The sequence below is a fragment of the Sebastes umbrosus genome, chromosome 11 (assembly GCF_015220745.1).
Source record: "Sebastes umbrosus isolate fSebUmb1 chromosome 11, fSebUmb1.pri, whole genome shotgun sequence".
NCBI lineage: Eukaryota > Metazoa > Chordata > Actinopteri > Perciformes > Sebastidae > Sebastes > Sebastes umbrosus.
In genome coordinates, this window is record NC_051279.1 from 26,240,305 (window position 1) to 26,261,607 (window position 21,303).

General features: G+C 39.6%; 2 protein-coding genes across 2 annotated transcripts; one reads left to right on the forward strand and one right to left on the reverse strand.

Annotated features, from left to right (window-relative positions):
* Positions 1–106: 106 nt before the first annotated feature.
* On the reverse strand, positions 107–13,327 carry LOC119496361 (aldehyde dehydrogenase, mitochondrial-like). The gene is made up of 13 exons (XM_037783610.1): positions 13,134–13,327; positions 11,405–11,509; positions 10,191–10,331; positions 8,760–8,839; positions 8,426–8,537; positions 5,652–5,780; positions 5,120–5,233; positions 3,809–3,911; positions 3,207–3,391; positions 2,683–2,847; positions 1,845–2,002; positions 1,435–1,549; positions 107–418 (listed from the first exon to the last, which is right to left on the reverse strand). Exons 1-13 carry the CDS (start codon positions 13,248–13,250, stop codon positions 386–388), a joined length of 1,557 nt encoding a protein of 518 aa, XP_037639538.1. The 5' UTR covers positions 13,251–13,327; the 3' UTR covers positions 107–385.
* Positions 12,968–21,274, forward strand: rbm42 (RNA binding motif protein 42). Its single transcript, XM_037783632.1, has 13 exons — positions 12,968–12,977; positions 15,231–15,512; positions 16,044–16,100; positions 16,813–16,948; positions 17,108–17,177; positions 17,404–17,466; positions 17,603–17,757; positions 19,021–19,209; positions 19,326–19,460; positions 20,016–20,133; positions 20,460–20,557; positions 20,738–20,834; positions 21,023–21,274. The coding sequence occupies exons 3-13, from the start codon at positions 16,045–16,047 to the stop codon at positions 21,133–21,135; spliced, it is 1,230 nt and encodes a 409-aa protein (XP_037639560.1). The 5' UTR covers positions 12,968–12,977; positions 15,231–15,512; position 16,044; the 3' UTR covers positions 21,136–21,274.
* Positions 21,275–21,303: the final 29 nt, after the last annotated feature.

Consider the following 21,303-nt stretch of genomic DNA (forward strand, 5'->3'; position numbering starts at 1 on the left):
TTCCTTTAATAATATACAGTATATATATAATAGTTCTCTGATGTCGGGTTTGTGTGTCCCCAGCTTTTTTACATTTTCTGTAAATAACACACAATGATGAAGGAACTAGTGCTTCAAATGCATTTATTATGAAAATGTATAAATTTCAAAGCCCACAGATTACAGATGTGTCTTTAAAGTTGTATGATGAAACTGAATCAGGTGGAACATACTGTATGTAGAGTGTGGCTATGTGTGCATTTTCACAGCAAATGAATGGGATCCCTCCCTGCTTCAACAGGTGTGCACTGTGCATGTTTCACAGAGAGCAGCAGAATTACTTAGTACAGATCACCGGAGCAGCATCTCAGACATTCATCAGCTGCTGACTGGGATCACTGCACGTCTACGAATTCTTCTGTGGGACCTTGGTGATCACCTGACAACACCGACAAAAGGTATAGAGAATATTTAGTTAGTTATGTATCTCAGTTTGTAATCATATATTCAAATAAACAGACCTAACTGTAGAAATAGGTGTAGAACAAACTGTTCTTTGTGGTCATTTGACTGGAACAAAAGGTGATAGTTGTTATGGTGACAACACACGTGGGGCCGCAAAGTGTGGACGCTGCTCGCCGGGAAGAGAGCGGACGCAGCTCCAGAGACGTTAGTTGGATAGCTTGTCCTTCTCCGGAGCGGTGGGGAGTGATGGTACATGTCCAAAGGGACGTTTTTAAGGATCGTCTCGCTTCCCAGCGTGGGCGCTTGATGGGCTGCCACTTGACACAAGGAAATTTGTTTCCCCTTTTTTTCTGACATTTTTACTGTTTTTGGACTTTTTTGACATTTTTCGGCCATCTTCCATATATTTTCTGGACGTTTTTTTTTTTTTTAAATTTTATTTTTTACATATTTTGGATATTCATAGGACATTTTTCGGACAAAACGGGCATCCGGCGTAACTCGCCACCTCTGGAAACTCCCTAAAAACTTTAAAACTAACAGTTGTCGATCCAAAATAAAGACAGATTTAGCAACTGCATGGCTTATTTCTCTCATAAAATGTTTTCAGAAACACAAAGATGTCCAGAAAAATTCCAATTAAGGTAAAAAAAAAAAATAGCAAAAGAAAAATATCTCAAAGTTCTAAAAAAGGTCCAAAAAAGTCTGTAAAATAGTAAAAAAAATGTCCGAAAGTTTTGGAAAACTGTCCGAAAAATAGTAAAAAGAAAAGTAAAAAAAATGACAGAAGCGTGGAAATGACGCAGGCTGTGGACACGTACCATCAGAACACTTGAATTACAATATGCTGAAAGGTTATTATGGAATTTTTGTCCAATGATGCCAAAAACATTCTGCCTACTGCAGGTTTAAAACACACTTTAGATATGAGAGGGTGTCAGACTTCAGTCTTTTAAAACTCTTTATGATAGTATATCTTTTAGTAATTACCGTTTTGACTTCTGTGTAGTTGTCCAGGCCGTACTCTCCAAGCTCTCTGCCATTACCGGACATCTTATAACCTCCAAACGGAGCCTGAGAGGCAAACACGTCATAACAGTTGACCCTGTGGGAGAAAACACACGTTTCAGTGAGACAGCCGACCCACACCCTTGTGTCTTATTTTCATAGTTTTGGACATTTTGCGCTACTGGACTTCTTTGTAAAACTCTGCCTATTTGTGTCACGTATCTCCAGAGCTGCACAGTGATAATGAGTAAAATGTAATATCATAGCTGATAGGAATGAAACAAAACCAATGCTGTAAAATGCCAAAGTTTTCCTGTGAATAATCACGAGAGAGGGATTAGGGATTAGCCATGAAGATCTCACAGCGATGTTTTTAGTAATAACACCCCTACCAGACTGTGCCGGCACGCAGCCCGTTGGAGACATAGCTGGCCTTATCGATGTCCTTCGTAAACACAGCGGCTGCTAGACCATATTTCGTATCGTTGGCTCTCTTCACCACCTCCTCCATCGACTTAAACTTCAAGATCTGCATCACGGGACCAAAGATCTGCCAGAGAAAACATGAAGGAGTAATCAATACTCGTTTCTATCAATATGACACATAAGACACACAAGCAAAACATTATATAAACACACTTGCATCCATTTTATAGTGCAGTGACTGACCTCAGGCATGGCCAGCGGGCTCCATAGCGCCCCCTAATGCATGGAAGGCCTTAGTTGGAACATAGTTGCTCCGATATTCATGAAATTTGGTACCCACATTGCTCTCATCATTTCGGACATATTTCCCATTGGCTTGCGTTAGCTCCACCCAACTGGTAGTCGGCCATTTTGAATATCATGCATTTTTCATGCATTTAATGTAAATTTTTTCGAACTTGTGACTAAATTGCGAAGGAATAGTCGATACCTCGAACGATGATGTCATAAATCAAGTGACAATACCCCATTTTGGGAACTTTAAAAGGTATGGGCGCATCTTACTATCTGAATAATGCGCCCTTTAATTAGCAGGACATACACAACTTGGGCGTCTGAAACTAGCAATAACAGTTACGCTGCGCTGTGTGCCGCTTTCCCCCAGGGTGTAAGATAGGGCCCTATATGTTTTGAATTCAACTATGCATTCATAAAAAGGAAATACATAACAATGTGTATTGCATTTCACTTTATTTGTTTGATTTATAGTTATTTAAGCATTGCAAATCTTCCGTACTATCCTACCTCCTCCCTGGCAATGGTCATGTTGTCCTGGACGTCTCCGAACACAGTCGGCTGGATGAAGTATCCTCGGTCTGCAGCCACTCCTCCTCCACACATCAGCTTGGCTCCCTCTCTCTTCCCGGTGCTGATGTAGCCCAGAATCTTGTTGAACTGCTCCTGATCCACCTGGACACAAAGTCATCAGAGAGGGGTGAGAGTACGTACACTCTTACTAAAGAGATAATAATTTGACACAAAAATGGTCCTCCGGAGTCCAACATCAGCTGCGTCCATAGCAGCGGTCTGTTATTCAAAGCAGCGCTCCGTTAGTCATAGCAGCGGTCTGGTACAAGAAAATAACAGGCCTTAGAACGCCGTAATTGCCCAATCGGAATCAAGTATTCAACAAAGCTGTGTAATAAATAAACATAAAAGTTTCATATTAATGTGAGTATAACTCTTTTTATAAAGAGAGATAGTTGAGTTTTTGTTACGGTGTGTTTGTGTTGTGATCTTGTTGAAAGTAATGTTGTGTTGAGTGTTACCTGAGGTCCCTGCTCGGTCTTCAAGTCAAAAGGGTTTCCCACCACTCGTTTCCGAGCTCGCTCAACGCTGCGCTCCAGAAACTCGTCGTAGATGTCCGCTTGGACGAAGGTTCGAGAGCCGGCGCAGCAGCACTGGCCTTGGTTGAAAAACAGACCAAAGTGGGCCTGCTCCACTGCATCTTCCACTGAACGAGGAAATGACAAAGACAACCTGAACTTTCACCATCAAAGTATTCTAAAAAAAAATAGACAATACTAAAACTAAAACACTCTTCCACTATTATAACAACCTGTGATGTTTTAATGCATTTCAGGACTTGTATGCAACGAAAAATCTTTATTTATTTAGTTTATATTTTTAATAATATTTATTTATTTAATTATTACTTTTTTTCTGTTGGTAAGACTGTTGGTAAGGCATACTCTTCTGTGAACTGTAAATTTGTATTATATGGCAGATTGTTTATCACAAATGTATAATTATAATTCTTATAGTCTGTATGATCTCTCATGTGGAGAGTTGTGTTTTGCAAGTTTCAATTGTTAAAAGCACAATAAAAACAGATAAAAAAAAGCTATACGTAAAGAGCCAGAATACATACTGTCTGCGTCGGACAGGATGATATTAGGACTCTTCCCTCCCAGCTCCAGAGTGACTTTCTTCAGGTTACTGCTGCCTGAAGCCTGCTGGATCAGATGACCCACCTGAGGGACACAGATAGAAAGAGATGGTGACACCTTTGCTTCATCTGAAATGACTTTATTGGTGAAATGGGAGAAGTTAGTGCTATTAACCCTCTGAGACCCGTTTAACACCACTAATTTCTATAACGCATTAAAGCAACTTGTGTTTTTTAGGTTGTAGCAGGTTCAGTTTTAGAGTTAAGATACATATCATGTCATATTAAACTAGAAAACACAAGGAATCCATTTGTACCAACCATGTCATACTAGCTTGTAGGGAAGATCGCTAAATAACGCTCCAAAGTTGGGCTAAATTTTTGCGAGGAAAAACTGTCATGGTCATTTTCAAAGGGGTCCCTTGACCTCTGACCTCCAGATATGTGAATGTAAATGGGTTCTATGGGTACCCACGAGTCTCCCCTTTACAGACATGCCCACTTTATGATAATCATATGCAGTTTTTTGAATAAATGTGTTATTTTCACCTATTCTAAAATGGTGTATCTGAATATTTCTGCATACTGGGGTCCCTAAACAGTCTTGAATTACATAAACTGGGTATCACTGAGACTCTTGTGGATCCAATGAGCCCAACTGTATTCATGTGTGATGATTTTAGTCCCCACAGGAGCCATTTCATTGTAATTAGACCATTTTTTTTAAAACGTGACCTCACTGTATAAATGACCTGTGGTGACCTCTAGGATAATCACAGCCTCATGAAACTTTACAGCCACAAACTAGAGACCTAGAGCATTCAGAGGATGGGTGGCTTTCCTAGCTAGATTGACAATAAGGGGGTTTCTGAGCAGTTTACACAACAGAAGTGCTCGCCATCCAATCGCTGAAAAATGCAATTCTTGCAGAAATCTCAAAATGTCAAAAGTTTTTGATACCAAATCACAGCATGGCTTTTTCTATGGTGTTCCTCAAGGTCTTGGTGTCGTAATGTGGTATTTTTAAAAAAAATGGTTAAATTTAGCTACAAATCTCTGTAACAAATGGTATCAATCCCAAAATTGCTGCAACAACTTAGGAGACATAATAGAGCATGGGGATGACCATCATATACTTCTATCATAATGTTCTAAACCCTTATACACATTAACAATTATTAATAAATTAATAACTTTAGTCCTAGAGGGGGCCCAAAAAAGAAAAAAGAGAAAAAAACATACAAACAAAAAGAACATTATAATCTCCATAATAAACACAGAGCATTGTCCTACCTCTGTGGATCCAGTGAAGGCCAACTTGTCAACGTCCATGTGCCCAGCAATGGCAGCGCCAGCTGATGGCCCCATGCCTGCCAAGATGTTCACAACACCATCAGGAAAACCCACCTGGAAACAGAACCAAGTCAATAAAAGCTTGAGAAATGTTGCTCATTATTATTGAGTACATCCATAGACTTTATATAAGATTATAGATGGATGACATGACAGCTCCCCAAAAATAAAGCCAAAACATCTGGATCGGCCCCTGGTGGCTGGCTGCAGTATAGGTCATAAGTCGAGATATTTTGGCTTCACTGTTGTACAGTGTGAGGAAGTGGAAACGCGTCTCAATGAGTACATCTAAAAGAAGTAACTTTTGTGTGAGCTCTGTCTGTCTATTTAAAGGCACAATGAGTTTGAGCACAATGAGCACAATTTTAACAATTATTGCCATGTAAAATAAAGGCATTTTAATTTTGTACAAACTTTACAGTGTGCCTTGGATTATTATATTTTCTTATATGTATAAGTATGAACCTAGTACCTCTTTAATCAGGCTGGCTACATAGAGCGCTGTGAGTGGCGTCTGCTCTGCAACTTTCATCACCACGGTGTTCCCAGTCGCCAGGGCCGGGGCGAGTTTCCAGGCCTGCATCAACAGAGGGAAGTTCCACTGCAGATAGAGACGGAGAGAAAGATCAGGAATATTAGAATATTGCATTTTCTATTCACTTTTAATAAAAACCAGCGTGACGGACAAATTCAAGCATGCCTTTCCTGTTTAGGTGTGATCTCCAGCCGGCTCTAGCAAATTCCCAAGTCAGAGTTCACCTTTGTCCTACTTAAACTGAGTGGATGTGCACGGTGCTTAAAAGGGAGATTTGTCAAGTATTTAATACTCTTATCGACATGGGAGTGGGCAAATATGACAAATAGTGTCCAGAAACCCTCCCAGGTACTGCATTTAGCATAAAGAAAATGCTCAAATCATGGGGCACCTTTGCAAAGGTAGTTCTCAAGCTGTGGGCGATATATTCTACTGAGCCTGCATGTGACATAGGAAGGGGAGCCAAATCTGAATGTCTTGTTGAATCCTATGTTTTCTGATCTAGACAGCCCACAAAAATATAAAAAAAAAATAATAATGTATTGCAAGACAAAAGACAATACATTGTTAACACATTTCTGCCATAGGATGAGAGAACCAAGTGGTGTGTGTGTGAGATACATGGAGAAAGGAGAGGTTAAGAAAGAAAAAATAAATAAATAAATAAATAAATAAATAAATAAATAATAAAATAAGTAGTTAACTTAGGCTAACTAAGTGGAAGCATAGGGAAGGAAATAACTAAATAAATAAATGAGCAAGGAACATAATTAATTCTAATAATAATTAGAACAATAATAACAGTTATAACAACGATAGAGTTAAAGGGGGCGCAGTCTGTCAACACAGAGGGTTCAGGTAAAACAATGAAGGGCCATTTGGCACAAAAGTTGAACCAGTCTCAACTTTTGCTGCAACACCACGACATCCAGCAAAGCTCTGCGTTGGCCAAACAAATGCATTCATGCTCACATTCCTGGTTAATCATTTTGCAAAGTGAACTCAGTATTTGTTACGTTCCCTCGCTATCGATAAGATCAAATATTTGCAGGGTTGTAACATCCTGTCAGTGAGCATGACAATCTGTTGGGCAGTGTTTTGGCATCTGATAAGCCGATAAATCACATTGATGTGCTACTCCACCCATTAATCTACCACTCCACCTGTTCTTTCTGACCTGACTTCACTTCACCTTAATGGTGAAATATGAGCCGAGAGAGCAGCATATTTTATGAAGTATATTTAAATTACACTGTACATGTAAAAGCCCAATTAGGGACAAGAGTTGAAAGTTAGCTCTAAACTCTCTGTGCAGCACATCAGCTTCATGCCCTGTAATGGAACGATGTTAAATGGCATCATGCCTATCAAATCAAATTAAAATCAAATCACATTATTTAGTGGAACAGAGATTGACAGTATGCAGGAGAGGACAAAACATCAGTCAAATGTATAACCTCGAGGCTTACATTGTGTTTCACACTCCAATACTAATGCACCCACTTCAATCTCTGCCTGAGTTGGATGGCTTCCCAGAACGTCTGGTTTTAAATAACACAACCTCATGTGACCCATCTGCACTCGAGGACACGCTCTCGCTGTATAACAGTAGGAGATAAAACAACGTCTTGGCAAAAAGCAGGAAAATAATCGAGAGTGCCCACATCTACCCACGCTCAAAATACCCCCACACCCTGATCATATCAGCCTACTTTCTGTTTGTTTAACGGGTGGAACCTGCAACAACAATGACGGCGACTTAAAAGTCTTGAATAATCCGTCACTCTGGACAAATGCAGCTGAAGTTAAGCGAGTGTTTTGTTGTCCCGCAGTGGTTTCTGTTAAAGATCACTGACATAGCTGAACTATACAGAATGTGGGTAACCATGGGATGTATACAACTACAGCAGAGATTTATGGGGAACACTGTATACATAGATTAAGTAAGGGATAATGCCAGACGAGGTGTCCACAACTAGGAATGAAAGGACGACAGGGAGGCCAGAAGTGTCCAACGCACAGTGGATTATATGGTTATACCATTATCACTTGCCAAAGAAAACAAGACTCGGTGCAAACCGAGTATCTGTCTGGAAAGTGTACGGTCAGTCTGTGAATTTGTGGCTTAATTGTTAAACAAGTAGTCAGTGGTCATGTCTATAATGTTAAATCCAGCGGTAAATGTCCACCAGGTCTGGCAAGGACACTAGGGGACGCGCTGCTCCAATCAACTGACCGTTCAAGCCGTGACGTACCCTATCGTGGAATGCACCTGATTGGTCCCTGGTTTTCTGCTCGCCGTTTCAAACAGGAAACAACATGGTGGCCTGCTCGTAAACTTTCTGTTATTCCGTCTAAACGATCCACCAAAATATACTTCTGAAAACATTTTAAGAGAGAAATAGGCTCGGTTCATTTTAGAACTAGATCGCCTAGTTTGACAGCTTGGTCCAAGTTTCGTGAGCCGGATGTGTCGCGCTGGACGGGCTTATTTGCATAAAGGACTGTTCCAGCCAATGAGGAAACTCCAACACTCGGCTGACCAATCGTGTAACTTCATCACTCAGTTAGTGACAGACTTTTGCGTTTGTCGGGCTGGCCCTCTGCGGTCCAGCCAAAAAGAATCCTCCTTTCATATTTTGCATATTTATTTTCATTCAACAGCTAAAGTATTTTAATCTTTTTCTCACTCCCTACCCCCACCCTCTCACCGGTATGATCTGTCCACAGACTCCGATGGGTTCATGTCTGGTGTAGCAGAAATAGTCTCCATCGATGGGGATGGTCTTTCCCTCCCATTTGTCAGCCCAGCCTGCGTAGTACCTAAACACAACAGGTTGACACGTACGTTAGTAAAATATTTGTGTTTACATCAAAAAGGTCTGAAGCAGAGTTACTTCATCCTTCTTTCCTATAAGATTACACTAAAGAGCTAGATGAAACAGTATTGTCCACCTGCAGTGTTATATCACGGTTGCATTTTGTGACTTTGTTTTGAAAACTTGCTGCTTCCTGCCTGTGGCCTAAAAGGTTTGTGTTTGTTACCTGAAACATTTCACCACGGTGGGCAGATCCACAAGGTAGGAGATAGCATACGGCTTCCCGTTGTCAATGGTCTCCAGTTCCTGTGCAAACAACACAATATCAATTTCACATGCTATGTACAACACTGAACCAATTTAAGCTGTGCAATATTATGCAATATATGTAGAGATGCCCACGATCAAGTTTTTTTTGCTGCAGATACGATGAGTCGTATTGGCCGATATCGATCGTTTTGTTGTTGTTTTGTTTCGTTATAGCAGCTGTATACAAGGCTCCACACTAACCCTTTTTCACCACCATGATTTCACTCGTCCCGAAAGTCAGTGTAAACCGTCAACAATTCTAAATATTATCCCTTTACTTTGTTCTTGTCATCTGTATTGGTTATTAACATAAAAACTAAGACTGTCAAAGTAAATACAATAATAACGCAAATGTGTTTTAACGTCACTAATTTCTTTGACAAATTAACGCAACTTGCAGTTTTTAGTAAAGCTCAAGTGAAGATACTGTTATCATATGAAACTAGAAAAAACCTACTGAATCCATAGATACCAATCATGTCATACTAGCTTGTCGTGAAGGAGGTTAAATAACGCTCTAAACTTGCGCTAAATTTTGGCGAGGAAAAACTGTCAAGGACATTTTCAAAGGGGTCCCTTGACCTCTGACCTCCAGATATGTGAATGTAAATGGGTTCTATGGGTACCCAGGAGTCTCCCCTTTACAGACATGCCCACTTTATGATAATCACATGCAGTTTGGGGCAAGTCATAGTCAAGTCAGCACACTGACACACTGACAGCTGTTGTTGCCTGTTGGGCTGCAGTTTGCCATGTTATGATTTGAGCATATTTTTTATGCTAGATGCAGTACCTGTGAGGATTTCTGGACAATATCTGTCATTGTTGTGTTGTCAATTGATTTACAATAATAAATATATACATACATTTGCATAAAGCTGCTTAGAACTAGTGTTAGGAAATTAAACAGGTCATAATTGCCCAATATCTATTAAATAGTCGCAATCGGCCACTAGAAAGCATTAATGCTGATCTCACGATCACATATTTTTGCTGAATATCGGCCGATAACGATCGGTGGTTGATCAATCGGGGCATCTCTAATATTTAGTCTTGAATCTGGTGCCTTCTTCAGTGTTCAATAGCAGTATTTAAAAAAAAAAATTGGTTCAATCTTCCCAAAAACCTTGCAGGATTTATTCAAGTAACATCTACTTATGTACTCATTGCTTGTTTTGATTCTTCATCCATCTTTTCTTTTTGACTCATTCTCTAAATGGAAAGACATTGTTAAACGAAATGAGAAAGACAATAATAATATAGTGGAAATGTAATTACTGGAAAACCTGTACTGGTCTATCCAGATCGAACAGGTTCATTTTTGTTCTGACATTTAATAATGACTCACAGCAAGGTAGGCAGCGTCCCTCTCGATGGCATCGGCCAATCGGTAGAGTAGCCGTCCGCGCTGAGAGGCGTCCGTCCGTCGCCACGGTGACCCCAAGCTGAAGGCATCACGTGCTGCTTTCACCGCCTTGTCCACATCAGCCTGGAAATACAACACCACATGACTAACTTGGTCAGTTGGTAGTTTTAAAAGGAATACTCCTGTGAAAACGTATCTTTGGTGTAACAAACACTGGAGAGGTTAAAGAAGAGTTAAATGAAATATACCTCCAATGGTGACCAAGAGTCAAAACATTCATACAATAGTATCAAAGTATAACTCACTATAATCTATCTATAATCACACAACTTCTGTGTCACACTATTAATACTTCGTGGCTCTGAAGCTCCAAAGGAGGCAGCACATTTCGGGGTGAATTTGCAAAAGGACAGCGCGGCTTTTGCGACCTCTAAACCTCTAAACCCGTGTAAATAAGACTAAAAAAACCTGTGTAATTCTCAAAGCACCCATTAGACGATGGCGGAGGATTTGGTGTCAAAGCGCTCACTCTGCTCCGCAAAATGTGGATAAATGTATTAGTCTGTGCTTTTTTATTGGACATGAACATCACATATTGTCAAAAAAATACACTTGAAGCGTAAAAAAAGGCTTCAGTTCAGGTTGCGGTTACGTGAGACTCAGCTGAGACGGAGCCGTGCAGACGGCTGCTGACCAGATTAAAATCTGCAGATTAACAAACACTTCTGACACCCTCCTGTCTGGACATGCACGGGGCGGACAGGAATGACTGAAACAGGTTTTGTTACTGTGTTGCAATATAGGGACATTTGCGTAGATACAATGATTCATCTTAAAAAGAAAGTGGGACATGGGGGAAACTGTACCGGGTGAGCTGGAGGTCGCCCCATATTTGTATCTATTTTTAACAGTATATTATTGGCCCTATTATTTATTTTTTCATTTGTTTGTTTACTTGCATTTGATTTTATTCTATACAGAGTATCTACAGAAGTAAAGGGAGAGACGTGTGGTTTACAGAGCAGATCTGCATGATGTAACAGATGAACACGCAGTTTCACTTCAGTTGGACCTACAGAGTTCAGTTTGATGTTATTTTCCAGTCCCAGTAAATGTTGCCCACAAGTGCTCTCACCTTCACTGGAACATAAATTAATGACTTCAAGCAGTCCGTGTGCATCAGAGAGTGTGTTTACCTTATCGGCCTCTGCTACTTGACAGATGACTTCTCCGGTCGCTGGGTTGATGGTCGGGAAAGTTTTCCCACTCGCTGCATCCTGCCACTGGTTGTTGATGAACAGCTGAAACAGTAAAAATGGATCAATACAAGAGCTGCTTTCACACCAAAACAATCATTCCATTCACTGCTGATCAAAAACTTAAGAGTTAGTGTGAAACCTTTGTAAACCAAAATAGGAAATGACATAGTTCCTTGTCTGGTTTCTATCTCTTTAGTCCGTTTGACATGCAAATCTCCCCACCGTGCATCAATAGTCTTATATTTTTGCCTAATAAGGAAGGGGTTCTGTCTTGGAGTTGCCACTCCTCAAATTTCATCCTCAAATGTTCCCTTTGTGCTGAGGTCTTAGGGAGTTCTTTTAACTTGTGTCATTTGAGAGCTTAGACTGGATTAGGTTATTGATGCGGGTCAAACTAAATAATGACACTGTATGTAGTAATACAGTGGGATTTTTAGATTTTCCAGAGCAACAGGGACATTGATTCTGGACAACCTAAAACAAACCTACTATAACTGCATAAGATACTTGCTGAAAAACAAAACTTCTTAAACCACAATAATTGGGGTTTTTGTGGAACGGCGCAATTTTGCATGTTTCGCCATGACACAGGAAGATGTTGTAACTGGATTTTAAACCGTCCAATCTGCCCCAAATTTCACATACTGGATAAGAGCCCAGGCTTGAATACATCTACACACCCATATTGAGTTATAGTCATAGCGCCACCTACTGACAACAGGAAGTCAGCCTTTAGCGCCACATAGTGGACACAGGAAGTGGTACAAAATGTGCAATATGTCATTTCCAGTGCACGCACTCCAGCGTCCCCCGACATGCACAAGGGCCAAGGGCCAGTTCATTGCTGCTTGCAGCTTTAATTAAAGACTATTTTGCGTATTTTATAATTTCATGGCTTATATTTCTTGTAGAAGTTGATGACTTTGCACTGCGGACATGGTCAGATCAAGCACATATGTGCCAAAAAAAACTAAGTTAAGTAAAAAAAAAAAAAAAAAAAAAAAAAAAAGTGCATTATTCTTTGTTTATGTTATAAAAAAAACCTTAATCTATAATTGAAGCCATTTCTTATAACACATATGACACATTTTAAAGAAAATATGACGAAGTAATTCATATGTAGCAGCTGCGTAACAGGAATGACCCAAACATGTCCTTTTCCAGATCTTAAGGACTATACAGGTTTGCAATGTTGTGAACTTTATATGCAGACTAAAGATAAATTAAATCATAAACCCATGCACATGAAATTAAGAGTGTATGATAATGTATAATAATAAAAAAGAGAAGTGGATTGAGGCCTCAGGTCGGAGCAAAGTCTGACAGTAAACACCAGTAATCATGTTAATGATTAACACTTATAACCTGCTATAACCCAGCTGCTATAACCCAGCTGCTAAACTACTTGATTCACTGATGTGGCTCCTCTTTAACAGACCAGCAGCTCCTCAGAGAGCAGGAAGTAGTTCAGGAGAAAGTTAGAGAGTCTGGATCTTGGACCTCAGTCTCTGTTCTCCAAACCCAACAAACCTTCTACAGTTACGCACCGTGTTTACTGCATAATGCATCCTCTCTGCTACATGTTACTGTATAACTAGTTGTATAAACAGCCACCTGTTGACTGCGCAGTTGGCCAGTGTCCAGCCTCGCAGTAACAGAGACTGACCTTGTTGTAGTGGACCTCCGGCTGGCCGCTGGCTGCTGGGATAGCGGCCGCAGAGAAGTGACACACCGCCGGGCGACTCAGTCCGGGAAGAGCCCGAGATATCACGGTACGGAGCATGGTGCTGCTTCTTCTTCCTGCTGCAGGAGAAACCAACACGACACAAACAACCACCCTGCTCGGCCAGAGGGGGCATTATATAGCAGGCTGGAGCTGGGCCAGCTGGACCTCTGGCCACGCCCACATCAGTGACGCCATCTCCTCCGTCAAATCTCATACAATTTAATTGGAAATTGATCAATTAAAAATGGTCATAAAGGCAATTTTATCCTCACATATAGCAGGATACACTTATTTTAATTTAATTCCATATCAATTTACAATTCATATTAAGTTTCAGCTTGGAAACCAGGTCTTTTTTTTTTTTTTGTTTTTTTTTTATACTTTATTTCAAAAGTTCAATACAATATGGGATGTAAATAAATCTGGGATAGTTTATATATTATATTATATTATCATTCTATGATATATGAGTTATTAGAGGAGAAGTGAGAAAGGGGTAGGGAAATATAAGTTTAATTTCTACCTACTCCTTTTCGGACACTATTACTCTTGTTTTGTTTGTTATTATATTGTTTGTGTTTTTATTTATTTTTATGTTCGAAATAAAGTCTTTAATTAATTCATTCATTCATTCATTCATTCATTCATATATCCACATGTTCAGATTTTCATTACAATTCAGCAAAAATATTTTACAGTATAAAAATAAAATAAAAATAATTTATAAATCATACAACTCATACAACAAATGAAGTGTAAGGAAAGGAAAAGATGAATAAAAACAAAACAAAAAACAGAATAAAAAACAAACAAACAAACAAAAAACATTCGGGGTCAGTTAAACAATTGGAATCAATTTCAAATGTTTTAACTATTTAATAGTTTTAGTCAATTTTGAATTTTAAGTTATCAATCATGGTCAAATATGTTTTAAAATCAGTTTCTTTAAAAATAAAAAAGGAGGGTATTTTTTTAAGCCATATCATTTTATGTATATAATATTTTGCTGGGATAATAATCAAATTAATGGAAACCAGGTCTTCGATGTGTGAAGGACAAGTTACGTTAAGCTCAACTGTCTGAAATATGATGCTGAGAGAAAGGAACTGGTACTGAATCTTGAAGAAATTAAACTGGGCTACGATCTAAATGATCTCTTACAAAGAAGTTATTTAGTTTTGATCCAATATCTCAGGAGAACGAATTTAATAGAAAGAATATATGTGTATATATGTATATATATATATATACATATATATATATGTATATATATATATATATACATGTAAGATATATTTTTAATTATTTTTATTTATTAATTAATTTCTTCTTCTTCTTCGTATTATTATTATTTCAATTTTCCTATCGTGACCACTGAAATAATGTTACATTAAGAAACGTTATGGTCCCCAGTGGTAAACTACTAATACTGTTTTTTTCTTTTTTTTAAATTAAATTTATGTACTTATTATTATTATTATTATTATTATTGTTATTGTTATTATTTTCTTTAGTAGTATATATATGTGTGTGTATAGATACACACACATATGTACATATATACTGTATATATACATATATATACATACATATATATACATATATACATATACAGTATATATATGTATATATGTATATATATATACGCATATATGTGTATATATATATATACACATGAATATATATATGTATATATATATATAAACACACAAAATATATATATATACACGTATATATATATAATATATATTTGTGTATATATATATAAACATATAAACATATATACATATATATATACATATATCAAAAAACAAATACATATAATAATAAATAAAATAAACAACATATATGTATATGTTGTTATTATTATTAAAATTATATTTATTATTTTATTTTAATTTTCTTTAGTAGATAAACTAGTGAGGTGTAATGCTGCTCCACACCGCTGACCAGCTCTTGGCGGTAATGCACCATGAAGTTGTTCGACAACCGCCATAAAACTCCAACGAAGAAGAAGAAGCCGCAAAGAAGAAGAAGAAGCTAGCACCACTCTCCAGCAGCTACATCATCATCTCCCATTTAAACATGTGTACTCCTACTAGATAACCAGTTCAACCAGCAGGTCGAGTAAAACCAGGCAGATAACTCCACCGCGGGTAACTAAGTTCACATTCACATCAGTGGATAGCTGGTTGATTCAGCAGAGCTAGCTGTGTTGCTAGCTAGCGCTAGTTAGCCTGGTTAACCAGCCTGTTGGCGTGTTGAGGCAACAAGAGGCGACGTTAACGATTCATACCAGCAGCAACATCACAGACTAAGGTGAGTGCAGTAATGATAATGTTCCTATCGTGACCACTGAAGTAACGCGAGATTAAGACACAGCTGCTAACTACTAGTACTGTTTCCTAAAGCTAACCCTTAGCATTGGAGATCAGAGACTGTATGTGGTGGAGATGTTGTGTCTCATGTGTCTCATGTATCTCATGTATCTCATGTATCTCATGTGTCTCATGTATCTCATGTATCTCATGTATCTCATGTATCTCATGTGTCTCATGTGTCTCATGTGTCTCATGTATCTCATGTATCTCATGTGTCTCATGTATCTCATGTATCTCATGTGTCTCATGTGTCTCATGTGTCTCATGTATCTCATGTATCTCATGTATCTCATGTGTCTCATGTATCTCATGTGTCTCATGTGTCTCATGTGTCTCATGTGTCTCATGTATCTCATGTGTCTCATGTGTCTCATGTATCTCATGTGTCTCGTGTGTCTTCAGTATTGATGTGTTGTGTTTATGTTAGCTGGACTGATCCGTTGTTCTGATCAGTGTTTATGTCTCTCAGCATGGCGCTGAAGTCTGGAGAGGAGCGTCTGAAAGAGATGGAGGCTGAGATGGCTCTGTGAGTATCACTGCTTTAAACCAGGGACTCCTTATAGGACCCCCTCATATAATCACAACACCACATGTTTTCTACCATTTGTACTCTAATATGCCATTGGAACTATTTGTATTATAATAGTTTTCAACCTATTATATATATTGTCCTAATTGTTTGTTATCACTATTATGTAATCATATTATGTCTTTATATTAATCTTGTCTCTAGGTGGAGGCTTCAGATAAGCCCAGTGGGTTTTTGCCTCTTCCTGCACTGTATATTATTCATTTATTTTTTTGTTATGTTGTATAGTCTTAAATTTTGCAAAACAAATAAACAAAATAGTTTTCAACCTAAATACTTGAGACCTGTTTCATAGTGACACATTTCAATTTGAATCTTGTTAAGATAAAATGAGAGATAATCCTTAATTAGTCCCACAGCAGGCACATTATGCCTGCTGCACACAGTGCAATGTTATTGCATGTTAATACCACTTATAAACAGAGGGTGATTGTTTATTCAGATTGCATTATGACTCAACTTGACAGCATTTATAACCTACATTTCAAGTAATTGATCTTAAAAGCATTTGGAAAATGAACTCTCCTCTTTGTTTTATTAGTTATATGTATTTTCTCTGTTATTGTTATGTGTAACTCTTAAAGAAGACTGTTAATGTTCTTACCCCCAGTATAAACACCAGTCTGTCTCTGTACCTCTCTTTCTGTAGTTTTGAGCAGGAGGTTCTTGGCGGTCCAGTACCAGCACCAGGAAGCCCACCTGCTAACGATGCAGTACCTGTAGCTCTTTCTGTCCCAGCGCTTCCAGTAGTGCGTGCCATTATAGGCACCAACACCTACAGACAGGTTTGTACTGTTCTGGTAGTATCTGATAGTAATGTACTATCAGTCATGAATATATAGAAACAAATCTTTGTCTTAATGGCAAAATAAAAATAGAGCTACTGACAGAGGAAATGTCTTTGTCTGCTCTTTGTGTCTTCTCTCTCCGTCTCTGTGTCTCAGGTCCAGCAGACATTAGACGCCAGAGCTGCCAGTTTTGTTGGTCCTCCACCTCCCATCTTTGCGGGACCAGGTGAACTTGAACTCTCACACACATTAATTAACTAACTAACTAGGGTTTACAGTAATATACTATGTAGTAAGTAAGTATAGTAAGTGTGTTGTCCAAAGTTTAGAACACTCCAGAGGTGCTTAAGAAGGCATTGTGGGGTCACAGCCCAGACATCATGCTGCTGTCATAATGTGCTTTTTTTTACATGTTTCATTGACACTCACTGTGTGACTTGTGTCTGTCCCAGTCCCTCCAGTACGTCCTCCCATGCTGAGACCAGCCTTTGTCCCCCATATCCTGCAGAGACCTGGTAAGTTTACCACTAGAGCAGTTTAAGTTGTTTCAGCAGAAATGCTAATGCTAATTAAATGACCCTTACTTTCATCTACATTCACAAAATAGGGTTCTTATATATATATGTTAACATCCTAACATTGTGTTGATAGTTGGTCAGAGGATGCCGATGATGCGTGGTCCTCCGATGGCTCCTCCTCTGCCTCGGCCGCCTCCACCTCCTCCCATGATGCTCCCTCCTTCCATGCAGGGCCAGACACCTCAGGGTCCCTCTCAGCCCATCCAACACATGGCTTCTGCACCTCAGGTCAGAGCTCAAAGAAGCAAACAGTGTTGGCATGACATCCACCCCGGGCTGTGTGCACAATATTGCTTTATGTCTTACTGTGATACTGGCTGTATTCGAAACCGCCTACGACGTACTACTGACGAATGCAGTATACAGTACATACTGCGTTCCTCAGTAGTATGAAACAGTTAAAGTAATTTATTTTGCAGTATGCTAGACCAGGCTTCAGCTTTTAAACCAGCTCTTAAAGCACTGGACAAAAAAGCTCAAAGTGAAGTGAGACAAACAGGATCATCAATGAAGGGAGACGGGAAATATAAAACATTGATCCACAACATTTACTCAAACTGCTTTTTCAGTTACAGCAACTAACCAGTGGCCTGATCTCCCTATAGATATTAGAGTAATGTTAAAAAGGGTCGTGTTGTCTCAGCAGGAATCTCTCTGCCTCGTCAGAGACAGCTCTTTCCCTCTCCTCTTCCCTCGTCAATCTGCTGCTCTGTAGCCGCTCTGTGAGCGTCACTGGCCGGCTGGCGAGCGAGCTACGCCTGCAGGCGATTGTGGAGCTTTTCAACTCAAAAAATGCAGATCAACAAAGGTTCCTGTTAATTTATAATGGACATTTGTGTTGTGATATTTAAACAAACTATCCGTCAACAAGGAAATAAAAGCCTCTTGTCTACAGACCGGTCTCTAGAGAGCTACAGCCAGCTCATAGCGGTCTGTGAGCGTGACCGCCCGGCTGGCGAGGTATCGACCCCGGCAGGTGCGGAGCTTCTAAACTCTGAAAACGTTGGAGCAAATGTTCGACTTGCCATCTAATATCGTAAAACTGTCAATATTCAAAATCTACACAGTTGATTTCTTGCCTCAAAAATGCTCAGAAGTGAATTTAGTGATGAAATAGCTACGAAAGTTTTTAAAAATAAGCCGTTTTTGTTGTAACTGTAGCCTGTACTGTTCCAGCATTTTGCATTGTGGGATACAGTAGGCGAGGTAGACTGGTCTGATACATACTGGAGATTTTTTCCAAATCAGTATGACATCTGGGTATTTTTCACACACTATAGATTTAGCTTTTGTTTGCATACTGCAGTCTACATGCTACATTTTGTCCAAATCAGAACGTACTAGTATAAATAGTATGCAGCTTCAGATACAGCCGTTGTCAGCAGTTTACTCTTCCTGTAAACACAAATATTACTGGTAGCTTCTCTCTTGAGTCAACACCATTGCTAATAGTTCTCCACATTAAACCTACCTTGTGTCTCTTTGTGTCAGATGGTGCGTCTCACTCAGGTCCGTGATATGGTCTCCATGGGGTCAGGACCGCCCATAAGACAGGGACCCCCGCCTCCCATCAAACCGACGCCGTCAGTCATCCAGGCAGCACCGACCGTGTACTCCGCTCCTCCTGCCTCTTCTGGACATAAAAGAATTGATGTTCGAGCTCAGAGACAAGCCAGAATGGTATTGGTGCTTTTTGATTGGGTGCTGTGTATTACTGAATGTGAAACAGGATGGGGTGCTGCTGTTGTAGCAGCAGGCGTCCCGTCGATGAGCCAGTCTGACTGTGTCTCTTTCAGGAGGAGCTGGCAGCGCGGGTTGCAGAGCAGCAGGCAGCCGTGATGGCAGCAGGTCTACTGGCCAAGAAGGAGAGTGAAGACAGCGGCGCCGTCATTGGACCCAACATGCCTGAGCCTGAGCCCCCCCACACTGAGGTACATTTAAAAGCAGCAGCACAACATTACAGCCACATGTGATCGTTGAAGGACCCCTTTGGTTATTTAGGACATTATTATGGGCCGGGCAGCTGTACTATTAATATTATTATTATTATTCCTAGGGAATCTGCCTTCCCAAACATGAAAATAAACCAAACTTTGCACATAGTTCCAGTCTTATGCTAAACTTCCTCAGCTGCCTTTGTGGGCCAATAGTCCTGATGGTGGCGCTACAGCAACTCCCTAAAGTTTAAAACTTTGAAAAGTCATAACAAATCAGCCGTACATGCTACAACTTTGCAACTTCCACCAAAATGTAGCCCAAGTGGCAGGAATTACAAAGTCCATCACTCTGTTTTATAACTGGACTGCACCTACACAGTAGCTGTTTCTATGGATCAAGAGATTGCAAAAAAAATATTGCGAGGGAATGTAAAACTACTTTTTCCTGTCAACACATCATACAGTTGTTATACATTTCACTTCAAAATGTATCTATCAAAGATGTATAGGACGCCATATGATGTTTGTGTGTGTGTGTGTGTGTTCCAGCCAGTGGAAAGTGCTTCAGACGACAAAAAGAAAGGGAGGGTGGAGAAGGTGAAGAAGTGTATCCGTACTGCAGCGGGGACCAGCTGGGAGGACGCCAGTCTGTTGGAGTGGGATGGAGGTACAAACCGACTTTGTCTTCACTAGGCTTGCCACGGTAGTTACCGGTGGTCGGGCACACATCGATTACATTACTTACTCACCGCCCCCCACCGCCGTTTTTCATATAAATAAAACCCATTCAGTTCATTTTGACGTATCAGCGGCGTGTTATTATCAATAGATTACAATGGGAACAAAAAATAACAGTAATCAGTTTGGTAATGTTTAAATATCTCTGGTGATTTGAATGCTCTTTTCCCTGATTACCTGCTGCAGGGTGAAGGTAACACTGTCACACTGCTCTGAACATGTTGGTGTGAGTCCTGTTTTCTCTCCTTGTTGCAGATGATTTCCGTATATTCTGTGGTGATCTTGGTAATGAGGTGAATGACGACATACTGGCCAGAGCCTTCAGCAGATATCCGTCGTTCCTCAAAGCTAAGGTTAGCTTGTTACATCAGTGCATCAGAGCGCTGTGTCAGTGCTTCATTGTCAAATACTTTCTGCTTGCTTATTCAGAGAATGCCCAATTCAGTGATCAACTCAATACCATGTTTTCACTGCTACCTTGCATGCACGCACACGTAGACAAATGACATGCTCACAAGAATTGTCGTCATCAGGTGGTGAGAGACAAACGTACAGGGAAGACAAAAGGCTACGGCTTCGTCAGCTTCAAAGATCCAAATGACTACGTCCGAGCCATGAGAGAGATGAACGGTCAGTCTACACCTAACGCTAACATTTTACACTGTACACTCCCACTTCTCTGCATTTTCTATTTACTTATTTGCACCAGGATTATTTGTTATATATTGCATGTCGTAATGCATACAATTGTACATATTTCTTATATTACCATTTTCTTATTTTTTTTAATTATAATACTTATATTTCTTTTATTTCAGGGAAGTATGTTGGCAGTCGTCCCATCAAACTAAGGAAGAGCATGTGGAAGGACCGCAACATGGAAGTAGTACGCAAGAAACAGAAAGAGAAGAAGAAGCTGGGACTCAGATAGGGACGAATGGTCGACGGACAACATCATCATCATCATGCGAGAGTATTTTTGATCTCTCCAATCAGGAGATGTACTGAGATTGTATAGGTGTTAACTCTTCCTCTTTGTTCTTTAAATAAAGCATAATTTCTTACTTGTTGATATGGTCATTTTTAATTTAACCAGATG